This window comes from Sycon ciliatum, chromosome 12 (genome assembly GCF_964019385.1).
Source record: "Sycon ciliatum chromosome 12, ocSycCili1.1, whole genome shotgun sequence".
NCBI lineage: Eukaryota > Metazoa > Porifera > Calcarea > Leucosolenida > Sycettidae > Sycon > Sycon ciliatum.
The window spans coordinates 24,714,786-24,740,851 of record NC_088654.1 but is presented as its reverse complement, the minus strand read 5'-3'; the positions used below and the strand labels follow the sequence as shown (position 1 = coordinate 24,740,851).

The 26,066-nt window shown below is 48.9% G+C and overlaps 1 protein-coding gene across 1 annotated transcript in view; it reads right to left on the bottom strand.

Moving 5' to 3' along the window:
- Positions 1-5,577: 5,577 nt before the first annotated feature.
- Positions 5,578-26,066, bottom strand: part of LOC135828083 (mucin-2-like) — a 34,016-nt gene continuing 13,527 nt past the window's right edge. The window contains exons 3-5 of the mRNA XM_065340516.1: positions 18,089-18,274; positions 10,412-10,597; positions 5,578-5,843 (exon numbers count right to left, since the gene is read on the bottom strand). Of these exons, the coding sequence (XP_065196588.1) occupies positions 5,578-5,843; positions 10,412-10,597; positions 18,089-18,274 (638 nt within the window). The remainder of the gene's footprint in view (positions 5,844-10,411; positions 10,598-18,088; positions 18,275-26,066) is intronic.

Below are 26,066 nucleotides of genomic sequence, written 5' to 3'. Positions count from 1 at the left end.
AGGTGGCAAAAGCTGGCGATTGGCCGCGACGATCGTGGCCAAATACGTCCACAGGCACTCGTGAAACGCGGTGAGGAACAGTGGAACACAGACCATTCATGAACACTGTCCAGGTCTCAACTCAAGTGCTACCGTCATGCAGCCTACGAAGCGCAGTTCTGGGTTCGGATTCAAATAAATGCTAGTGCGCCAGAAGAGCAACATATGAGGGGCTACGGAGTTGGAACGTCGCCGGAGCTGGACTGACTGCAACTGTATCGGGCAGCAGGAAATCGAAGTCCACGAACTCGCCTCTCTGGACGCGATCGAGAAGGGCCCGTATAGGACAGTCAGGTTCACCTGCTGTTGGTGCTGCATGCGCATATGGCGGTCGTCACTGCACCGGGCTCCCAGTAGGGTCCGGCCTGCTGGCGGCGAGCGGCGATACGGATCCAAGTAGAGCAAGGAGAAGCTGGGTGGCGTTGGTGACGGCAGTGGACAACTCCCGTTGTTACTTCCAACAGAAAATCAAAGTCCACGAACTCGCCTCTCTGGATACGAATTACGATCGTCAGGCTAGCCTGCTGTTGCAGTGGTGGTGCTGCGTGGCGGCCGTCGCTGCGTTCGCAGTAGGCGGGCGGCGGAGCCAGGTAGAGCGAGGCGATCCGGAGAGGCTGGACGCCGGTTGGTGACGACGACATTGTTTCAAGGCACAAACAAGGGTCGCTGAGATCGCGTGGAGGTACTTCATTTCAGGAAACCTGATGATGGCGCAAGCTAAAAAACCACAGTCGACGTTCCACTGTAGACGACGACATTGTTTCAGGCACCAACAGGCACCAACAGGCGTCAATGAAGTCTGAATTGAAACGCAGAGATACGAGAATGCAAGCTTGAAAGTCTAACGAAAGGAAATTGTTTCGGGAACACCTGTTCCGCAAGTAACTTTAGTTGCACGCTCGAAAGTCCAAACAGCAATGAGGAAATTGTTTCGGGAACACCTGTTCCGCAAGTTGCACGCTCGAAAGTCCAAACAGCAATGACATGAAAGAGACATTGTACAGGATATTGAAGGGCGCGTGCCCACGTGACTCGCGCATGCGTGCAGGTTGGGCCAGCTCGCTGGGCTGGCTGCTAACTCGCGTTAGCATGCTAACGCTCATGGTATTCTGCTTTTCTGCTGACTGGCTGCGCTTATACTTGTTCTAGTATTTCATCTCAGTTTATGCATAGTATTAACTGTAGTTAACACGGACGTAACGCTCTCTCAGCGCGTGCCCGCCTGCGTTTACTGCACATAGCACACTGCATTCCACATCTACACGTAGCGCTGTCGTTGAGCTGCCCACGCATGCCGCTGTGCACGTGACACGGGCATAGTTTGCTCCACGCGGGAGCGTGTTCCCCTCTAGCTCTGTCGGTAGCTGAACCTACCAGCGCATCTGACCCCATATGTGCATGCACTCGTATTCTTTGTTCCTGTTGTTGCTTACCACTCTCACTTTTGCTCCAACACTAGCTCTTTGCCAAATTTTCAATTTTTCCAAATTTTCGGTTTCCTGTACCTCCGTTTTCCATTCAAGACAATGGCCTCCCCTGCGTTCAGTTCACTCACCGTGCGAGACCTACACGCTAAACTCGTGGAACGGGGAGAAAGCGGAGCTGCTTTCCCGGTTGACCAGGCAGGCACAGTGGGTTGGTCAAAGACCATGATTGAGATACGAGAGGTACCTGGTTCAAGTCCTGCCTGGCAGCGGTTTTCTCTAGCCGTGCTGCTACCCACAGTCAACTGGGAACTTGTGGCCAGGCACAAGGGGTACATGGATGCAGCTAATCGGGTCGTTCTCGGCACTTGTGCCAGTGGTTGTGAGACTTATCCACTCACCCCCACCGTTAGGCGCTGCATCTGCCGCTAGGGTTTATCGGGTGTTAGCGGCCGTCGTGAGTTCCCTTCGGGAACGGACACGATAATTTTTTTTCCCGGTTGATGCAATCCAAAGTCGGTCCCCACGAGGAGTCCTCTGAGACCCCCACCGAGGCTGCCCGACAAACTTTCGAGGACAGGGAGATCCGCGAACCTACTATGCCTGTCGCCTCCATGTCCGCGGCAATCGCGACTGCCCTGAAATCGTTCATGGACCGACTGGACCGTTTGGAAGATGCAGCGCAAACAGCAACCTCAGCCGCAGGTAAGTCCACTGTGCATTAGTCTAGTGTTTCCTGGACCATACTGCATGACGACGGGCCTGTAAAAATCGTGATCGATAAAATCATCACGCACCAACTTCTTGACTTACAACAACTGGTGCCCCCGACCGCCACGGATGTGCCAAGCCCCCACGCTCTGGTGTTGGGCGAGGAGGCATCCGGAAAACTCACGCTGTCCTCACAGCCACGCATGTCCCGGCGCATTTCGGACACCAGAGCGTGATCGATAAAATCATCACGCACCAATTTCTTGACTTACAACAACTGGTGCCCCCGACCGCCACGGACGTGCCAAGCCCCCACGCTCTGGTGTTGGGCGAGGAGGCATTCGGAAAATTCACGCTGTCCTCCCAGCCACGCATGTCCCGGCGCATTTCGGACATCGAAAATTTGCTGGAAGCATGGACGATATTCGCAGCCTTTTATCTAGATGCGCTTTCGGGCAGAGCAGTAGAACTGTTGACGTATCAGCACCTTATTCTGAATGCCAGCAAGAAATTCACGTTTTCCGCAGTTGCGGTGTATGACCGCGCCTTCCGCCACAGCATCGCGTCTCAGCCGTCATGTCGTTGGGACGCAACACCACAAACACTGTACACTACCGTGTTTGATGCCCGTGCCGTGCGGCCCTTTCGGCCCAGCTCCGCAGCAGCCTCCGGCGACGGCCTCTCGTCAACCGAGCAGTGTCAACTCTACAACCGGGGCTTGTGGCGCTGGAACCCCTGTCCGTACGTTCACGAATACAGCACCTGCAACGTCTCCAGACACAGTGCACGAGATTGTCACACCGGGCAACCGGCCAGCACCAACAATCGCCCTGGACGCCCGTTCACTTGGATTGGCTTGAGTCGGCTCTGGCCAGGCACCCTGACCGCGCATTCGTTAACTCCCTTATGCATGACATGCATGACGGTGCTGTAATCGGTTACTCCGGTGATCGCTCTCATTTTGTTGCTCCCAATTTAGTCTCTGCATTTCAGAACAAACAAGCCGTGTCTACTTACCTGTCTAATGAATGCATCGAGGGTCGTTTGGCCGGCTCGTACACCCACTTTCCTCACGCAGATCTGCACTGCTCTCTTGTAGGTGTGGTCCCCAAGAAGTCGGGGAAACTCCGTTTGTTCATTTATCTGCGCCTGAGGGCACTATCATTAATGACGGTATAAGCCAAGACGAATTTTCGCTGCACTATGACTGTTAATGATGCGGTGCGGCTGCTGCACCGGCATGGCAAGGGGGCCCTGTTGTCCAAAGTCGACCTACGCATTCCGACTATGTCCCGTGGCCCCGTCTGACTGGCCCTTGCTGGGCATTCACTGGGACAACGCATTCTATGTTGACAAATTCCTCCCCTTTGGCCTGCGGTTCTCTCCATTTCTGTTCAACAGGCCCGCCGACGCTACCTCGATGATTTCCTCACAGTTCAACCCCCACAGCCGTCAAACTATGCTCGTCGGCAGTTTCACACGTTACTCGCAGTCATGGAGCACCTGCAATTCCCGTTAGCCGAGGGCCCTGACAAGGTGTGCCCGCCGTCCACAATTGTCACATTTTTGGGCATAGAGTTAGATTCCCAAGCATGGGAGATGCGGCTTCCAGCCTCAAAGCTGTCGGAACTAAAGAGCACCCTTGACTCCTGGGTACACCGAATACAGTGCACCAAACGGGAATTGCTCTCGTTGGCAGGCTCTTTGTCATTTGCCGCCAAAGTACTACCGCCCGGGCGCACTTTCTGCTGCCGGCTCTTCGACGAGGCCAGCCCGTTCACGTCCCTTGAAAGGACCCAGCGCCTGAACCAAGAGGCTCTAAATGATATATCCTGGTGGCACGCTTGCATTGAGTCATGGAAAGGCCGATCACTACTGCTAGACCCATCCTGGTGCAAACCCACCGAGATGCAGCTGTTCACGGATGCTTCTGACCGTGGCTATGGATTGGTCTGTGGCAAAGAATGGGCGGATGGCCAGTGGGAGGCACTCCACAAGGATCTGTCAATAAAATGGCACGGAATGTTTCCCATCGCCCTTATCTGTGTGACGCTAGGCAAACGACTGTGCAATCGTCGACTATTAGTTCACTGTGATAGCGAAGCGGTCTGCACAATCTGGCGCACAGGAACCTCTACGTGCCCAGAGATCATGACACTTGTCAGGATTGCGTTGCTAGCGGCTGCCAAGCATAATATGGTTTTGTTTTTAGCACACATATGTGTGCAACGTTCTTGCTGGCCGTTTGTCCCGGCTTCAGGTTGAGAGCTTCCGGAGGCTACATCCCCAGGCGTCTCCTGTCCCCATGTCGCTAGAAGTCCGGCAGCTGACACGCCTATTGACCACACCATGGGCCTCATCCCTGCGGGAGTGGCAACAAGTACCACCCGGTCGTATGCCGCCGGTGTGACGGCATACGAGAGGCACGCCAGCCTGCACCGTGTCGCGCCATACCCAATTCAGGCCACCCGCCTACTGGATTTCCTAGCATACATGTCATCCAAGTGCCGGCTAGCAACTATCAAGGTCTACTTCCATGGCCTCCGGCATTACTGCGTGGTCAACCACCTGTCGTTGTCCCCGCTCCAGGACGGGCGACTGGACCTGCTGCTCCGGGGTATCGCCCACAACCAGTGCACAAGCAGCCACGTGCAGGAACGCCGTGCTGTCACGCAGCAACACCCCTGTGTAATCCGGGGCTTCCTGCCGCACTCCGGTCTATCACCGGCAGACCAAGCCATGCTATGGAGCGCTATCACACTTGCCTACTACGGGTTCCTGGGAGTCAGCGTTCTGCATTCCACCGGCCTGCACAGTGGTGGGAATCCTTTTCCGTGTTTACGCTGGCGGGAACGTCACATGCGCGATTCACCTTGACAACTTTCACATTCCGCTTGCTTTTCACGCCAGTCTGAACGTGCCCTAAGCACTGCCCTCCTAGCACTCATCTATTGTCTGCTGATGTCTCCTCACTCCAGCTTTCTCCTGTCGGCGTCACGTCCAAGTACACAACAGAGAGGACTAATAATAAACAGTTCATGACACTAACAGCATTAAATACTGCCCTTCTTTCACTTTGTGAATACAATAAACCAATTGAAAATGACCAAATTTTGCAATGATCGACCTTCTCTCCCAAGGTGCTAAGCAGAACGTACGTTATCAATGCGCTGGTCGTTATGGTAATGTGAGCATACAATAATTGGTGATTTGGCAAGCTTGGCTTATCGTATGCAAGCAAGAGGTATGCCTTTCGAACTGACATCAAATTGTATTTCATCTGAACCCCACTTGAAACATCGATGCACTTCCCCGTTAAAAGTATGTTGCCGAATACATGAAGTGTACAACATGCGCAGAGGTGCTAAGTTGAAGTGCAATTTAATGATTGACATACATTTAACTAAGGTGGCTTACCTGAAGCGCTGGTCCTCACGATCACAGCAGCAGTAAACTGTGATGGCAGTTGACCAGTTTTTGTGTTGGAAGATACTGAGTAGTTTGTGTATGGATAGAGACCTGATATCGTCACATTCAAAGTTTTTTTGCATAGAACAACTTCGGATGTATTATTTTTCACACAGAAATCTGTGGTCCTGTTTTCAAAGGTGGAAAAGTGTGCAGTTATTGATGTTGAATTGGTGGAGTATGTCACAGTTGGGAGCATTGCTGAAAATAGAAGCAGCAGATAAAAAAATACATTCACAACCATGTCCTTCACAAAACGTTCTTGCTATATCTGCCTCTTGTGAATTACTTGGCAGCTCTATTCAGGTCAATGTCTTGCCATTTCGAGTATGGGCTAAAGGGGAAGCATGGTCTAGAAACAAAATTTCACTACTCTAAGTCTTCAGGATGCTGAGTCGAATGGTCTTGGTTCTAGGAAGCTGAGAAGCTCACTTCCTCCTTTATTCCCAATCGAACTCGCCGCTTCCAAAAGAAAGGGATGACGACGCCCTACTAGGTATGGATTTGTATGCAAACTGTCACTAGAAGTGACATTTCGCTTCAATAAAAGCACGGAGGAACGAGATTGGCCCATGTTCTGTAGTCTTTAGGATGCTGAGTGTATTGGTTTTGGTCCGAGAAGGCTGTGATGCAGTGTTCGGCCCATATTCCCAATCCAACACGGTTGAGTAAGCGGTCGCATATTGATACGCACAACAGTCACCTGATCACTATTTCACTGTGCCTGCCTGCAGGCTATAACTTATCTGCAATCCACGCGGGCGCGTTCCTGTCACTCAAGTTGAACCTTGGCGTGAAAGTTGTACTTCCTCCTGAAACAAAAACTTCGTGATTTTCTGGATTTGACTTTTCAGGGAATTACTGTGCTCAACAAAAGTGTTCTTTTGGAAGAGACACATTTCAACACATTCAATCGACATATCTACAATATCTACAGGATCGATTAGTGGGAGTAGAGCCTCAGTCTGGGTCGCCATCGCTCGACTTATCACCGCGGAAACCGTTCCAAGTGGCAGATCGATCGACGCGATGTCGTGTCGTATATCACGGAGAAGCTTCTCCGCATCCCTGATCATTTTCGCTAGTACCTGAATACTTTCTCCAACATCTCGGCGGAGACCAGGGTAGCGCTGCAGTGCTGGTACTCATTGCCGCCTCCGCTCTCGCTCGAGGATACCCCGGAACAACAACAACAAAAAACACTGGCGACGCCAAACATTTCAAATTTCCTCCGAGGGATATCATTTTCATATCAGCACTTCCCGACTGCCGCAGTCCGATCTCGACACCTCCTTTGCGACCAAGGAAACATTGTTGTGGCTGCTGGAAAAGGCGAGATTATCCAGGTTGAGGTCTGGGCTCAGAAGTAACTGAATGACTTCTATATTGAACTTGTTCATCTTGCTCTGCAGCGCGTAGTGACGATTGTCACATCTTTGCGTTTTGGAGTTTGACACCTTGCCGACCTGTTCGCATGCAGACAGGCGTTTCGGGGATGGCGAAGATTTCAAAACACTAGCTGCAGTGCCTATTCAATTTCCACTCTTCTTGCTCTTCGGTGCCATTGTCCAGCTCTGTCAAGTTCAGAACTAACAAAATTTAACAGGTATGATGAGCACTGAGCTGAGCACCTTTCCTCCCATTGCGCCTGGTGGACGAAAAATGAAAAGCATGTTCGCTTTGCTTTGTTTGCAGCGTCGACACCCTTGCTCTGCGACGACTGTCGGCTCTCATTTGGTGCCGAAACCCGGGTTGATATCGAAACCCAGGTGGATGCCCCGGAAAAGTCGTCGTGGTCGTGGAAATACAGTCCAAAAACAGCAACGTGGTAGTGCTGGTTGTGAGCAGACTGATCAAAGTTCGAGTGTCAGTGCTGTCAGTGTGACAAATTTGGACGTCGCGGACGATAAAGGAACTGTTGCGGGTGCGGGTGCTGGCCGGTATGCACCATGTCCTCCAAATTTGATTCGTATTTGAAACAGTATCGTGGAGCTCGCGATGACTTTCATGTCTTTTGGAGAAAGTTTATGGTGGCTGCTCAACTTCAACAATGGACAACAGAGGAAAAGCGAATGGCACAACTTCCGTTATTCTTGGATGGAGATGCCTTTTTAATGTGGGATGAGCTCTCTGATGAGGATAAGAAGAAAGAGAACAGTGTGAAACAACGGCTGCGTGATGCCTTCACGCTGTCGACAGGCCAGGCGTATGGCCAGCTTGTTACGCGCACCCTTGGTCGTGCCGAGAGTGTGGATGCATACGCTGCAGATCTGCGCCGGTTGCTGATCGCAGCCGGACATAAAGTCGAAGCGGACAAGTCACCCATGCTCATTGAGCAGTTCATCAGGGGCTTGCCGTCGACGGAAGCCAATCAATTGACATCGAATGGTGATACGTCATCAATTGGAGCCTGCGTGGCATATGTTCGTCGCCTGCGCACTTCGGTGTCGCATATGTCGGGTGGTGTGTCGGCCGTAGCAGCGTCTTCGGTGGAGTCGCTGGACGAGGACAATCCAGTTCAGTGCTGTGCTTCGAGTGTCATGAAGTCGGGTATATTTCACGGAACTGCCCGAGTAAAGTTAAGAAACAACGAGATAGTGCAAGTGGTAACTCAGGTTGGCGTCCGATCTGTCACTTTTGCGATGCGGAGGGACTCCTCAAGAAAGATTGTCCCGAGAGAGAAGCATGGAAAAAGTCCGGCAGTAGTAAGACATCAACCTCTGGTGGGCACCAAAACACGAATTTTAACCCTTTGTGTACGGACTGCACTACTTTGATGCCCTGGGATCGAAGCCTTTCTAACTTTCAATCGATCGTAAGGTTATTTCCATACACAAAAATAATGTAGGTCGAACCGATAAACCCCAGATTTTTTTGGTTCTAATCCATTCGTACAATGAAGATGGTACTGAGTAAGTTAGACGGGACCTGTCACCAAAACCGTCTCTGTCTTATCTTGTAGTCTTTCGATTCCTGGGTCCGATAGTGTACTTCGCTTTTCTTTGAGATGATTGGAAGTGGGTGAAAATAGCTTGCATAGAAGGGGCGCCTCCGGGTCCAGATCTTGGGGAGTGAGTTGAAGGCGGCGGCGGCCAGTTGACGCCTCCGAGCAGCATCTTCGGCGTCACCCAGGAGGGAGCCTAGTTTGCGGACAGTACGCGACGTTTCTTGGTTCCTATCGGGAAATCGGGCGACGGTGGTATGCTCTGTCTTGGAGGGATTAACGTTCAGATTCCATCTCGCAAGAACTGTTGGAGCGTGTTGTTCAACTTCACTGAGAAACGTCTCATCCCGGCTCACAAAATCAACATCATCCGCGTATGCGATATCCAGCGGAAGGTCATTGTCCACAGCAGACCGAGATGGCAGCTCCTGTCGTAGGTCTCGGAGAGCAGCCTCCAGGTAAATGGTGAAAAGCACTGGAGAGAGACTGTCCCCTTGAGGGACTCCGATATTTGTCTTGAAGGAGATTTTCGATGCACCTTTCACTCAAGGTTCAAGCCAGGTTTCAGTCAACAGTATACGGATCATTCGGAGCTCACTTTCTTGGAGGAAGGATTCAAGGATCTTCATCAGGACGTCGCGGCGGACAGTGTTGAATGCTTTACTCATGTCAATTCCCAATATGTGGATGGACGTAATGAATCGCTGCGTCATACTGCATAGCCATCGATGGCACCACACCACATCACTTGTGCTGCGGCCACGGCAAAAAGCACTTTGGGATGTAGCCAGGTACTGATCATCCACTCCTCCACAGTTGGCAGTGGATATGTATCTTCGCTTGGCCAACGACGAGGGCACTGAACGCTTCAGGGGTCGACCTCGGACGACTTTGGTAACGGTCTTGCAGACGGAACTGTCATCATGGCATGGACTTACCCTCCACCAGCCGCTAGATGCTGACGCAGTCCGCACAATGGCAGCGGACCGACAGGCATGGCGTAGAGCCCGCCCCACCTAACAGGACTGATTCTCGTGATCCACGTGATTCCGCCGGGCATGTTGTATGCATATTCTATTTTATTTTATACTTTGGATGAAATTTTCCATTAGTCCTATTGGTATTGTTGCTAACGGCTTTTGTTGGCGTCACTTCTGTCATTTCATTGTATCATATTACTCTTCAGACATCAATCCTGAATGGCATAAGCGAAAGTGGCACTCCCGCCACCTACGCGGACATGCTTTTAATAATAATAATAATAGACGGGGCCCAGAATTTTACCAAAGTACAGTGCGACACCAAGCTGCACACGACCTCCATTATTGTATTCATACTCAAAACCCAAATCAAAATCGTGTGTTGGTCACTCGAGCTATCTGTTTCCCCCTTTACGGTGTCCTTGGGCTTTGTGAACTCGGACAGCAGAGCTGCACAGATGGTAACATCGAACAAAAGGAGATTGATGGTAACATCGAACAAAAGAAGATCGGCAAAGAGTGAGAGACACATGTTGAAGCTCCATAGCCAAATGGAAAGCTTTAGCCTTTTGACATCTTAAAAGGTGCTAGTACGTCCTGGATGCGCACTCCAACAGCCTTTCAACTTGGAAGTCATACTGCTGTTGTAGTGCGCATGCAAGACGTGCTAGAGCTGATAGTCAGTTAGTTGTAGAACGTCAGTACCGTTGGTCAGTGTCGTACAGTGTTATCACATGGGCTGATTGTTTAGTGACCGATGGTGTTTGTGGACATTATAGCATAAATTGTACTTCCTTGGTCCTTTTCTCTACTATAAACTCTCATTTAAATCAAGAATATCTTACGTAGGCATGGAGGCACACTAGGCACTGTCCAAGTTCCACCGGCTTGGCATGTGATAGTTTGTGTTGTTGCAGAAGGATTGACAGCATAGTCAGAAGAACAAGTTATTGTCTTGGTACTGCCGACTGTTGTAGAACCAGCTATTGGATATGTACCTCCAGTTAGATTCGGGGGTGTCTTACAGTCTCCTAACAATACAGTTCAAAAAAACAATGGAATATTCTAAAAAAATTTGATTGACAAAGTACATTGAGTGTTACGTTTTTCATTCTCACTTGGATTCAATACTGTTCACTAGCAATGAATGATTTCAAGCATTTTGACATACTGCACATATGGTTATAGGTTTGGTGGGGGCTGCATGAGTCAGCTTGGGATAGGAAGTGTACATGTATGTGTGGTCAAAACATTGAGGAATAGGAGACCTGCCAGCTGAGGACCCTTGCTATTCCTTTTTTTACCGAGGTCATCATTACTGTTATTCGAGCCGATCGAAACATATTTGCAATCCAAGAACAGGAAATCAATACTTGTATTTAAGATATTTCCACAAATTCGAAATACATGCATGGTGACCTAGGTCTAACGAAAGCATAGCGAGGCCCCTGAGCTGGCAGCACTCTCTCTCTCTCTCTCTTTGCAAATGTGTAATGGGCACCAAAACACGAATTTTAACCCTTTGTGTACGGACTGTACAACTTTGATGCGCTGGGATCGAAACCTTTCAAACTTTCAATCGATCATAAGGCTATTTACATACACTAAAATATGTAGGTCGAACCGATAAACCCCAACTTTTCTTGTTTTTTATCCATTAGTACAATGAAGTAAATTTGACGGGACCTGTCACCAAAACCTTCTCTGTCTTATCTTGTAGTCTTTCGATTCCTGGGCACGATAGTGTACTTCGCTTTTCTTTGAGATGATTGGAAGTGGGTGAAAATAGCTTGCATAGAAGGGGCCCAGAATTGTACCAAAGTACAGTGCGACACAAAGCTGGACACAACCTCCACTATTGTATTCTTACTCAAAACCCAAATCAAAATCGTGTGCTGGTCACTCGAGGTATCTGTTTCCCCATTTACGGTGCCCTTGGGCTTTGTGAACTCGGACAGCGGAGCTGAACAGATGGTAACATCAAACAAATGGAGATTGATAGTAACATCGAACAAATGTCAATTGGCAAAGAGAGAGACACATGATTTAGCTGCATAGCCAAATGGAAAGCATTAAGAGAGCATGTCTGAGAAAACCAGAAAAGCTGGGCTGGGCCATCTCTCCGATTTCGCTGAAATATTGCAAGTAAGTTTCCTTTGGGGTCCACAACAACCATGCAAAAGGACTCGTTCCATAACTGACGGACACCTTGGAACTGGGGACCACCTCGAAATGGGCCCAAAATACGACTGAATATTGGGTCCATAAACGAGCGCTGGTACAGCGTACACGATTGAGCTGAGAACAAACCACCACCATGCCAACATTACCTCACCTGAGTAGTCTTCACATCACTACATCACCACCACATAGAGCCATGGCTACATCCAGGAAAGCAATGGCCCTTATCTCCAAATATCACGAAATAATTGCATCGCTAAAATAGCCAAATTTCAAGGGCCATAACGGGAACCATTTACGACGTCTATTTTTCTGAACCATGCACTGCAGGACAGTGGACCATCTCCATTACCACCCAGGACATGTCTTGTAAAAGGTGTTCCACGTTTTCTGGAAATAAACAAATTTGAATATTTTCACTTCACCACATTGCAACACTGCCAATTTCCTACCCCACGACGGAAAGCGCCTCCTCAAGCTCCAACACCAGGCACCGCTCCAGACGCCAGCACGCCAAACACTGCAGCGTGGTCACCTCTACCGAGTCTGACAAGAAAATTTGAACTGACAACCCTTGTCACTCCAAACAACAACCATTTCTTTCCCTGAACGAATCGAATTTCACTAGCACCAAAGCTCTGCAGAAGTGCAAAAAAACGGAACAAATCTCGATTTGTGGGATCGAAGCACGATATTTTTGCGTCCTGAAACTGGCCGTGCGCCGACCACCGCGGGCCATGGCAGATCGACGGATTTGATCGAGTTGATCGACAAACAAGATCAGAATCATATCTAGACGATCAGGTTGATCAGCAACACTATTTTAAAGGGGAAGTTAAGGCAAAAATTAAAATTTCACCAGTTGTAGTCTTCGGGGTGCTGAGTCGAATGATCGTGGTCCGAGGAAGCTGAGACGCTCCCTTCCTACTTGAATCCCAATCGAACTCGCGCACTTCCACCGAAACTGGGTGACTGCGCCCTACTAGATGGGGATTTGTATGCAAAATGTCACTAAAAGCGCCATTTCGTTCTTATAAAAGCACGGATGACCGCGATTGGCCCATATGTTGTAGTCTTTTGGACGCTGAGTCGACTGGTTTTGGTCCGAAAAGGCTGCGATGCGGCGTTCCTCCTTTATTCCCAATCGAACATGGTTGAACAAGCGGTCACGTGCTCCTGCGTACACCAGTCACCTGGTCACCGTGCCAGCAGGGTACAACTTACTAGCCTGTTTGACCTTTTTTGGGTGCAGCATGTCACTCGAGTTGAACTCGAGTTGAACCTTGGTGTGAAAGTTGTCACCTGCTGGCGTGGTGACCAGGTGATTTGGGCACCCAGGACCACGTGACCGCTTCTTCAACCATGTTCGATTGGGAATAAAGGAGGAACGCTGCATCGCAGCCTTTTCGGACCAAAACCAGTCGACTCAGCGTCCAAAAGACTACAACATATGGGCCAATCGCGGTCATCCGTGCTTTTATAAGAACGAAATGGCGCTTTTAGTGACATTTTGCATACAAATCCCCATCTAGTAGGGCGCAGTCACCCAGTTTCGGTGGAAGTGCGCGAGTTCGATTGGGATTCAAGTAGGAAGGGAGCGTCTCAGCTTCCTCGGACCAAGACCATTCGACTCAGCACCCCGAAGACTACAACTGGTGAAATTTTAATTTTTGCCTTAACTTCCCCTTTAAGATGCTATGATGTATGATGGCATGCTGCTTGAGTGAACCATGAAGAGGCACGATGCCCTGGACTTCATGATATGGGATCTAGCTGCAACCTGTTTTCCAGGCAACTCATTCGACATTTTCGGCCACGTAGTCGCCACGGGTTTGAGCACGTGCTTTTCAGGTGCACTCCGGACCTTTTGGGTACAGAAATGCATCCACAGCTAATTCTTGTGTCTGGTAAGTTGGTCGTGTGTTTCGCGCATTTTTGAGGATGCCAACAGAAATTTTGTGTAGTGCGCATGGATGACATCTGTTGCCGGAGCGACATAGCTCGACATAGAAAACACTGTTGAGTTCTATCGACATAATGTCTCCATTCCAGGACGGAATAAACTTTCCAGCTACCTAACACTATCCTTCAGTTGTCAATTTGTGATGTTGAAGAAGAAATGGCTCCAACTTCAACGGAGGCAGCGGCTCAGGATCCTAGTAGACTCGAGCATTTTGCGTCCAAATTTTGTCGTCAGAGGACTCCTGTGGCTTCTCGCGCAACACAGAGAAGGCCTGGTGCTGAAATCAACACCCCGCTGCGATGGGGGATTGTCACGGAGTACCAGAACCTCCTGGGCGATCGTTCTCGAGTGCCTCCTGGCGGATTGAAATCACTGCAATCGCTGTTTCCTTGGCAGAATTTCAGCAAACGCGTCATCCAGAAACTCGTGCAGAAAGCACCAGCATCGCTCCGTCCAGTTTGCTGATCTCTCTCGCAGTCGTTCACGATGTGGCGGCCGACGAATCAAGATCACAGAAGAGATCATCGAGAAGTTGATCGGAATATATAACCGGCCTTGAGGTCGACTTTCAGGCGACAACCTGGCTGGAAAACTGAATGGCAGAAAGGGTGAATTATCCGGCAGATACGGTGCGGAGTCCTCGGATCCGCGCGCGCGGAGCCGTGATCCCGATGCGTCACAAGATCGCCAGTCTCCGGGGCCAGTGGATTCATGAAACACTGGAAGCAGGGAAGAGCACGCATGCCATGGTCTGACTGCATGACGTGTTGACACAGCTCAGACTCAGTACGCGCGGTACACAGTGGTCAGAAGTGATTTTTTATGCGTGGTGTTTACTTGTTCGCCTCATTTGAAGGTGTCGTGGGAGCTTCAGGCGAAAACACCTACAGCCACCATTCTGGTAGTCGTACTACACGAGGAGGAGGCGAAGTCGATCGTGTAAATTGTGCCTATGGAGTGAAAACATCAAGGAAGCGCAGTGTAGCTTGGAGGTGATGAAAAAAATGTCGACGTTTTGCAGGTTGACGCACTTGCAGATGCGCCCTGAGACACCAGCAGCGATGAAAACTAGAAGGTCAGGCCAAGAAACGACACAGTAGTTATCTATCTACCGTCTCTTGGTTGATTTTTTAGTACAGGTGCTCGTTTGTACATATGCTTGAGTTTTGAAGTGAAGCGCACATTTTTAATAAGTCGGACCAAGTATATTCCTGCAACCAGATAACGTGATGGGCTCAACACATTATTGGTGTTTTGAGTATAGTCATCCGAGTCCTCGAAATCGAATTTTCATTACGAGCTGAATTTGAAAATATCCTCCTTGCCAGGTCGATGAAGTCGTGCTGAGACCAAACGCTGCGTGGTCAACCAGCCCTGCATTGTCACTGATTAGAGTGTCAACCTTTTGGAGCCAAATAGTTGCTCGACAAGAAAATTACAACAAGCAGACTTACGCTCGCTCCTCACCGAACCTGAGGAAAACCCACACCCCGCTGCGTGCTGCGAACTCCGGCAACTCGGGTAAAAAAATAATAAATTTCATTGTTCGCGTGAGACTCGGCTGGGAGACGAGTTTTCCGCATCCGCCGTGGGAACGCCGCTACCCTCTAGGATCAAAGGCGCAGATGCAGATGCAAATCGGGTAAATGTACGCAAAATTCGTGTTGCTGATGTCCCATTTCACAAGCAATGGCACATTGTGCTGTGAAGTGGGGATTGTATGAGGCGCGGAGAGCGGAGATATAACAGTGTAATGCCAGTCCCAAAGGGACTTTCCCCTGCTCAAGACAGCACTTCAAATCGCCTTTATGTAAAATTGATTTATGCAAATCGGCCCTCAACCTCCTCCTCGTTGCCTTTTTTCGGCGGTAAACCGGAGGGATAGCCACAGCCATTGCAAAGCGGTGTGGTGGGTGGGACTGTTATATCTCCGCTCTCCGCTCCTCATACAATCCCCACTTCACAGCACAATGTGCCATTGCTTGTGAAATGGGACATTGCATATCGGAGCTTCGTGCTTCGATATAACAGTGTATCTTCAAATCGCCCATGCATGCATGGAGCCACCCAGCTTGCACACAGAGACACATCATAGTGTCGCATTATGCCACACAGAATGCTCTGAACCTGGCGTATCATGGTTTGCCAGAGACATAATTATGAGCACTGCACACAGCAGGGAGGTAGTAAAACCGGCAGAGAATAGCGTGGACAATACAGACTGGCACAGAGGGCCGTACGTGGAACCTGTTAAACACATTGGCCGTTGATAAGCAGAGCATGATGCACATGCCATAATGTGCAGGTCAGTCAGCACTCTGAACAGCAGACTGGGCAGAATTCAGAACGGACTCTGCAAACTGATGACGGGCCTGATTCTGGGCATCTCTGACAGGTCGCCGGCAGTAGAACCGCTGAAAGGTGTTCAAACTCTTTCACCCTACTGCCTTGACAATATCATCCGCAGACATGGAAGCCGCGGCGGCCTGGGAAGCAGATGCACCCCGTGTGGAATGGCCCTTGAAAATGGAAGTGTCAATACCCGCCAAGGCCATCACTTCCAGCAACCACCGTGAAACGCTAGGCGCTGAAACGGGCCGATGAGGCTTCCTGAAGGAGATAAGCAGCTGAGTACTGTCATCTGGTCGCAAGTCTGCAGTACGCTTCACATACTCCTCCAGGACCAACACCGGACAACGACTGGTCTGGCTGAAGGAGGGAATGACCTCCTTCTTGAGAGCCCCAGATCGCTGCGATTTCGACAACGCCGAGAGCTGGAGCACCACACCATCCGAGGTCCGCTGAATGGGAGCGACACTGATGTGACGAATCTCGCTCGCTCGAAACGCACCAACAAGTGCGAGAAGCATAGTGAGCTTGAGAGTCAACTGCTTCAACGACAATGAGGTGCAGTCTGACCAAGACGCTAAATGATCGAGCACAATAGATGCATCCCACGTTGAGGCATACCGAGGTTGTGGAGGACGAGTATTGTAGACACCTCGCATTAAACGTATGACCAACAGATGAGTGCCAGCTAAATGGCCGTCAAAGGTACCCAAGGCATTCGACAATGCAGACCGATACGTGCCTAGCGTACGGTAAGCTTTACCATCGTGATACTGATCTCTCAAGAACTGGAGTATGGTGTCGATGGCAGGTGGTGAAACCGGGTCAAACGACCGTGAAGTACACCAGCCACGCCAGACTGACCAAGCTGATTCGTAATGACGTTGTGTCTTGTCCCGCCATGACGCGGTGAGTAGATTGGACACTGGCTCCGGAAGTCCTCGTGACGACCAGGATTGCCGGACAGAATCCAAGCCATGAGCCGTAGCTGTTGTGCCACCACCAGTGAATGTGGCTCGCCGAGTGCATTCGTCAAGAGCTCTGGACTGTGAGGGAGGAGTATGGGAGTCTCCACACACAGGTCCAACAGCTGAGGAAACCAGGGAGCACCCCGCCACATCGGTGTGATCATTAGACACATGGACACCTCCCGCGCCAGCTTCCGCAGACAGCGCGATCTCAGACTGAATGGAGGAAATGCGTAACCGCGGAGGTCGGACCAACTGAGAGTGAACGCATTGGTCCTCCACGTAAATGGGTCTAGTTGCCAGCTGACATAGCGAGGCAACTGTGTCGTGACCCGAGAAGCAAACAGATCGACTTCCGGTACCGGTGGTATGCACTGGAGCAGACGACGGAATACCAGAGGGCTCAACTTCCATTCCAAGTCGAAATTCAGCCTCGACCAATGGTCCGCCTGCACATTCAATTCGCCCGGCAGGTACTCGGCATGAACCGTCATTTGGTGCTCCACACACCACCTCCAGAGGCGCACGGCTTCCCAATTCAATGCGACACCAAATTGCACACCACCTGCAGTATTGTATTCACACTCAAAACCCTAATGAAAATCGTGTGTGGTCACTCGAGCTATCTGTTACCTCTTTTACGGTGCCCTTGGGCTTTGTGAACTCGGACAGCAGAGCTGCACAGATGGTAACATCGAACAAATGAAGATTGGCAAAGAGTGAGAGACACATGTTCACGCTGCATAGCCAAATGGAAAGCTTTAATCTGTTGACATCTTAAAAGGTGCTAATACATCCTGGATGCGCACTCCAACAGCCTTCCAACTCGGAAGGTTCTAAGTTATTATGATAACATATTGCTGTTGGAGTGCGCACGCAAGACGTTCTAGAGCTGATAGTCAGTAAGTTGTAGAATGTCAGTACCGTTGGTCAGTGTCGTAAAGTGTTATCGCATGGGCTGATTGTTTTGTGACTGGTGTCTGTGTATATTATAGCATACCTTGTACTTCCTTGGTCCTTTTCTCTGCTATAAACTCGCATTTAAATCAAGAATATCTTACGTAGACATGGTTGCACACCAGGCACCGTCCAAGAACCACCGGCTTGGCATGTGATAGTTTGTGTTGTTGCAGAAGGATTGACGGCATAGTCAACAGAACAAGTTATTGTCTTGGTACTGCCGACGGTTGTAGGACCAGCTATTGGATATGTACCTCCAGTTGGATTCGGGGGTTTCTTACAGTCTCCTAACAGCACAGTTCAAAAAGCAATGGAATATTCTAAATTGTTTTGATTGACAAAGTACATTGATAGCTATAAAGAGAACAAATTCCGCTGTCATCGCCACACTACAACAAAGTCATGAAGGTTCACCAAAATCGATTTTCTTGTCACAATCATCAGTGGAAAGCCGTGACTGAAGAATAACCATGCCAAATCAATAATTTATATACATTCAATAATGTGTTACGAGAACAAAACAAAGTGCTAAAAATAGAATGAGGGATGGTGAGACAATAGAAGTAAAGTGAGAGCTAAGTGCAACAGGGGTGAGGAACTAATTGCAACGCTAGAACTGTGTAGTGAGACGAACAATCATGCTGTGCACCTACGAAAACAATCTTAACGCAACTACATGTTTCTTCTGCTTACAAAGATCAGGCTTATGCAAACGAATACAAACAGCCTCAAGTACTTTCAACTGACTAGCGTACCGTGCACGACAAAGAACAGAAAAACTAAAATCATCATACACCTGCAGACACTTAGGGTGAGACAACAGATGAAGAAAAACGGCAGACTTCTTACGATCTAAATCACCATCCGATTCCTCGTCTCCACCAACCGCAACCTCGTCCCCCGTCTCATCTTCCAACTCGTCCTCAGTGTCGTCCTCCGTGTCATTCTCCTCATCACCACTGATCGGTCCCAGGCTCGCTTCACGTTGCTGAACCTCTGTTCGTTGACTCCTCCTTTGATCTTGATGGTAATTTGTTACCATTGTTGTTGTTGTCATTGTTGTTGTTCCTGTTGTTGCTAAATCTTCTGTTCCCAGTGTCTTCGCCGGTGCTTGACATCCAGTACTGTAATAATTCATTGAATAATTAGCCTTTGATCGTCTAGGTCTTTGAATGTTGATCGTGTTGTTTTCTCTGTTGAATTCCGTTTCCTTCAGCCTTCTTTCTTCTTGTTCATGTTCAGTGCTTACCTCATCCATATTTGCCCGTGCCAGCGACACCACAGACTCAGCCCCAGCACTGCCGATGGCAGATGCAGGTGGCGGTTCTGGGGGAGGCAACGGCAACGATGGCGATGGGGGCATCACCATGATCACCTCGCCGCAGCGTCCACTTTGGTCTTGAGCTGGATGTTGTTGTGGTGTACTTTCTTGTGTTGTTATGGTGCATTGTGTTATAACGTTAGTGACAATGTGCACATTATCCATCTCAACGGTTCTCGATACGGGTAATGGAGGCACTATTGCCTTCGATGGCAATTGTGCTAACGATGGCTCTGATCGAGGGTTCTTAGGTGGCCTGCCGCGTTTGGGTCGCAGTGCCCGTGCCGAGCCAGTCAGCATGTGCAGTGGGACGTGCTGCTTGATACGTGCGTTCAGATGTTGAAGAGTCCTACCAACGTACCGACTACCGCATTGTCGGCACTCAAATTGGTATACCAATTTAGATGCGAGTTGGGTTGGTAGGACATCCTTCCTCACCGTGAACGCACGTACAGTTGTGAAAACGGGTACAAAATGTACCGCGTAGTACGTTTGTTGTACAATTTTGCGGACCACGCGACTCATGGATAATGAGAGGTTACCTTTCCAAGGGAGAGAAAGATACGTGGGACATTTGTCCGGGCCAAAACGTATTTCCTTTCTATGCAGCCTTTCGCTCATGAGCTCCTTCAAGAGATCGTCGGGATACCCGTTCTTTAGAAAAACTGACTTTAGGAAGTCCAGTTCCTCAGCCAGTTTGGAAGAGGTGAGTGCCGACAATGCGGTAGTCGGTACGTTGGTAGGACTCTTCAACATCTGAACGCACGTATCAAGCAGCACGTCCCACTGCACATGCTGACTGGCTCGGCACGGGCACTGCGACCCAAACGCGGCAGGCCACCTAAGAACCCTCGATCAGAGCCATCGTTAGCACAATTGCCATCGAAGGCAATAGTGCCTCCATTACCCGTATCGAGAACCGTTGAGATGGATAATGTGCACATTGTCACTAACGTTATAACACAATGCACCATAACAACACAAGAAAGTACACCACAACAACATCCAGCTCAAGACCAAAGTGGACGCTGCGGCGAGGTGATCATGGTGATGCCCCCATCGCCATCGTTGCCGTTGCCTCCCCCAGAACCGCCACCTGCATCTGCCATCGGCAGTGCTGGGGCTGAGTCTGTGGTGTCGCTGGCACGGGCAAATATGGATGAGGTAAGCACTGAACATTAACAAGAAGAAAGAAGGCTGAAGGAAACGGAATTCAACAGAGAAAACAACACGATCAACATTCAAAGACCTAGACGATCAACGGCTAATTATTCAATGAATTATTACAGTACTGGATGTTAAGCACCGGCGAAGACACTGGGAACAGAAGATTTAGCAACAACAGGAACAACAACAATGACAACAACAACAATTCCAAAAAACAAAAAGAGAGCAACACCATCGACCCTGGCCAAAGCCAACCCCTTGCCCCGGCACAGGGCTCACGCTTCAGCCCACTGGTGTCACACGATACTCAATCCTAGCGCTGTCCTCCACACAATATCAGTGAGAACAATACTTTCAATTGCGGAAATACCCAAAAAAACGAAACAAATTACAAAAATAAATAAAAAATAATGGAAGTCGCGAATTTCATCAGCTCGAACGTCAGGTGTCTGTTCAACAAGATGGACGAGCTTAGCCACGTGGCAAAGTTGCAACAACCGTCAATAATCGCCATCCAGGAAACCTGGGCGGATCCATCGGACAGCGACGGGATGTACGCCATCAACGGCTACAAACTCATAAGAGCGGACCGGGACACCTTTGGTGGAGGAGTCGCCACATACATACCACACAGCTGCCAACACGAGACAATTACCATTCCCATGACTCAAGCGGAATGTATTTGGATTAGAATAACAATCGGCCAAGCCTCCCTTGTGGTAGGGAACATCTACCGTCCCCCGCGGTCCGACCTCGCAGAGTTCGTGATGGAACTGGAGAGAGCCATAAAGCTAGTTGAAAGACCCCAGGATGAGATACTTCTCCTTGGCGACTTCAACGCCAAGAACTGCTTGTGGCACCCCAGCGACACCACCGATGCCTTAGGTGAGGACCTGCATTGGCTGTGCGAGACTCGTGGCCTCACACAACACGTCTCCTTTGCCACCCACCTACGCCAACACACACCTACATCGTGCCTGGACCTGGCCATCTCTAGCCTCAGCCGCCATAACATCACCATCACAAGCCTGCCCCCTATGGGTGCCTCTGATCATGTTGTCATACAAGGCAACATACGACCCCAGCAGCACACCACCCACAGAAACAATAATACAAATAATAATAAAAATGAGAGCAGTACTACACAGCAAAGCACCTCCAGCACATATTGGTTGTGGAGCGAGGAACGCATTGCGTCCCTGCGTGAAGCTCTTGCTACCTGCAATCTGCAGTACGATCCACATCCCACTGACCCTCAGCCAGTAACCTCATTCTGGAACTTCTGGAGAGACCAGATACTGAAACTAGCCGTGCACCACTGCCAAGTGACCAGAAGCAAGTCCCGCAAAAAGTCTACGCCCACTCGTCCCTGGATGACGAAGGATCTCCTCAGCCAGATCAAAACAAAGCACAAACAGTTCCGCACCTACAAGGCGACCCAACTAGACTCAGATTGGAAACTGTACACAGCCCAGCGTAACCGAGTAACCGCTCTTTTGCGACAGGCTAAGTCCGACTTTGTCCAGCAAACAACGTCAACGGGTACAAACCTCCACCGTCTACTGAAGCACCTGAAAAAACCGCCTAAGAAAACAATTCCCACACTATCGACAGCCAACTCCACTGCAGCCACGGCTATGGAGAAAGCAACAGCTCTCAACAAGTTCTTTATCTCCCAAAGCCAACAGTCCATCGACAAGACCACCTGTACTACACCAGACATCAACACTACCCCTGACATCAGTCATACTCTAAATACAATCGCAGCAACAGTGGAAGAGGTCGAGAAGCTTCTATGCAGTCTAGACACTGGCAAGAGCCCAGGCTTTGACAACATCCCAACTCGGCTCCTGAAAGAAACTGCAAAGGAAATCTCCCCATCTCTCACTAGTCTCTACAATCTGTCCTTCAGAACCGGAGAAATACCACAGGATTGGAAAGACGCAACTATTACACCCATCCCCAAGTCGGGCAACCCCTCCCATCCTACCAACTACCGACCCATCTCCCTGCTCAGTATAATATCAAAAACACAAGAAAAAATAGTCCACTCTCGTCTGTACAATCACATAGCACCGCACTTACCCTCCAACCAATCCGGCTTCAGGAAACAAGACGGGACCGAGCTGCAACTCGCACGGATCGTCCACCAGATATCCACAGCTAGGGATGCGGGGAAGCATGTTGTAACGTGTTTCTTCGATCTCAGTAAAGCCTTTGATCGTGTATGGCATCAAGGCTTGCTGAAAAAGCTGAGCCACTATGGTGTCGACGGCAAGGCTCACAATTGGCTCGAAGCCTACTTGACAGGACGCAGACAGCGGGTGCAGGTTGAAGGCACAACATCCGCCTTCATACCAATACCAGCAGGAGTGCCCCAGGGCTCGGTCCTGGGACCACTTCTGTTCCTGGCGTACACCATTGACCTGCCCACTGCCTGTGAAAATGCTACAACCTCGTGTAGCCAGTTCGCGGACGACACCGCACTAATTGCCATTGCAGGCAGCTACATTGAGTGTGAGGCTGCGCTACAAAGAAGCGTCGATGCCGCAGCAGAATGGCTAGAGCGCTGGCACCTGCTAGTCAATAAAACGAAAACCGTCATCCTCCCGTTCTACCATGCTAACCGACCCCCACCACGACTACCCGAAATAAAACTTGGCCAAACCCTATTAGAAACAGTAACACAACATCGTCACCTCGGCATCATCTTTCAGCACGACCTAAGATGGTCAGCCCACCTTGACTTTGTGCTGAAGAAAGCCGTAAAATCTTTTAATATTCTCTTTAGGCTCAAATCAACTCTACACACTAAATCACTCTCTCTCATTTACAAAACGTATATCCTGCCTATAATTGAATATGCATGCATTGCTGTCACCCCGCTCTCAATCGCAGCTCTTGACCGTCTTGAGCGAATCCAGCGCAAGGCGGCCAGAATCTGCCTCCGTCTCCCCCTTTACACTCCTCTGGATCATTCAACACTGCTCCATCGGCTCAAATGGCCGACAATGTTCTCTCGCCGCAAAGTGAAGCTCACCCTTCTTGCTCACTCCATAAAATACCAATATGCCCCACAACACATACGCTTGCTCAACACCCCCGCTCAAGTTACGGCCCAGTACAGCCTTCGACACGCACGCACTTGGCACCTCCCACCCTCCAGAACCGATCGCTGTAAAGACTCCCCACTGTACAAGTCCCTAGAATACTACAATGCCCTCCCTGCTAGCATTCGTGACATCTCCTCCCGACCTGCTTTCAAACAAGAAATCTGCTCACTGCTGATTAACTCAATCTGCTCCTGCAGCGCTCACCCTCTCCCATACTTGTAAAGTTCAAAGTGATGTAAATCACTTTCCAACTGTTTAACCCACAATCTCACCTTCTCATAAATTTATCTCTTATTGGCGATGGTGCCATCGTGAGAATAAAGAATTCAAATTCAAACAATGGTAACAAATTACCATCAAGATCAAAGGAGGAGTCAACGAACAGAGGTTCAGCAACGTGAAGCGAGCCTGGGACCGATCAGTGGTGATGAGGAGAATGACACGGAGGACGACACTGAGGACGAGTTGGAAGATGAGACGGGGGACGAGGTTGCGGTTGGTGGAGACGAGGAATCGGATGGTGATTTAGATCGTAAGAAGTCTGCCGTTTTTCTTCATCTGTTGTCTCACCCTAAGTGTCTGCAGGTGTATGATGATTTTAGTTTTTCTGTTCTTTGTCGTGCACGGTACGCTAGTCAGTTGAAAGTACTTGAGGCTGTTTGTATTCGTTTGCATAAGCCTGATCTTTGTAAGCAGAAGAAACATGTAGTTGCGTTAAGATTGTTTTCGTAGGTGCACAGCATGATTGTTTGTCTCACTACACAGTTCTAGCGTTGCAATTAGTTCCTCACCCCTGTTGCGCTTAGCTCTCACTTTACTTCTATTGTCTCACCTTCCCTCATTCTATTTTTAGCACTTTGTTTTGTTCTCGTAACACATTATTGAATGTATATAAATTATTGATTTGGCATGGTTATTCTTCAGTCACGGCTTTCCACTGATGATTGTGACAAGAAAATCGATTTTGGTAAACCTTCATGACTTTGTTGTAGTGTGGCGATGACAGCGGAATTTGTTCTCTTTATAGCTATTATAAAATTGTTGTCTCCGCGTCGATTATTTACAAAGTACATTGAGTATTACGTTTTTCATTCTCACTTGAATTCTATACTTGTTCACTAGCAATGAATGATTTCAAGCATTTTGACATACTGCACATATATTCGCATATGTGAATTTCAAATGTGATTGCTGTGATATGGGCGGTTAGAACCCCCCCCCCCCCCCCCAATTTTGTGACTTTTATTTATTTCGTATTGTGTTAGTGGCAGTGGCCTGTATCTCCAAAATTTGAGTACTGTTCCGAAATGCCAGGGGGTGCTACCTAGAACTACCACACAACATCATCTGACTCCACATACTACAGGTATCAATAAGAGGGCGAATTTGGCTCAGAAACACACGTGAATATTGTAAAGAGGAATACGTTTAGGAGCCAGTAGAAGGTGGTATTTTGTACATATGGAAATGCTAATATGCATATTTCACGTGTAGTTATGGTCAATATCGTATTCCTGAATGCTGTCGAAACAGACAAATTTGTTCGCTCGAAGTGGTGGACAGGGTTCCACTATATCATCTGCAGCATTGAACAATATGAAGTGCCAGCGCAGGTATAATCTTCTTGGAACTTCCTTTCAGTTTAGGTCGGTCTGGTGGAAGCTATATTTGGCAAGCGTAGTGTCGCTGCCGAAAATTTTCATTTGATTTTGAAATAATTCAGGGCAGGAGTTTGGGGATTAATGCGAGGAGAGTGACTAGATCATTGTGGGCGAAGAATTAAAAGTGACCGAACATGGAGACACATAGTTATATGCTCCAGATGAAGATGAGTGAATACTAATTGCCCCGGCTTCTCGATGAGTCTGATACAGGATCCGACTCGAAGGAGTAAGCAGATAACGGTGGTGATAAAGCTATGGAGCCATTCCCAAAACAGAACATCAACCTCCAAACCTCGGGAAAAATGTCCTTTTTTTCTTTTTTTTTACTATTATTCACAAACCTAACTCGTAAAATAAATAATTATGTGGACACAAATAAACAGCTACTGAGCAGGGGCTGCACTGGGCAGCAGTGATGGTGAGGTACCAGGGGCTCCCCCGACCAAGGTCTGGGCTTCAATGCCACAAGCACGCACCAGGAAAAAGAAACAGAAATGTAAAGCAAAGCTAGATCTAGCTATGGGGAAGTAGATTGGGTAAAAGTACCGGTAGGTGTTTAGAAAAATAAAAACAAGATGAAAAGAGATTGTAAATTATCAGTGTTTGGACTGATGTACCATGTACATGTCAACTTCATCAACCAAAACTTATGAACTTTTTCAATAGATCTGATACGAAACTCGCACAAAGAAGTGTAAAGAAAACAAGCTAAAAACAGAAAAATAATAAGGCACCCATTTTGATAATCCAGGGGATGGCCCACGCCTGGTAAAAGAATAAACAGAGAAAAGAAAAGAATCATAAGTTTTTTCCA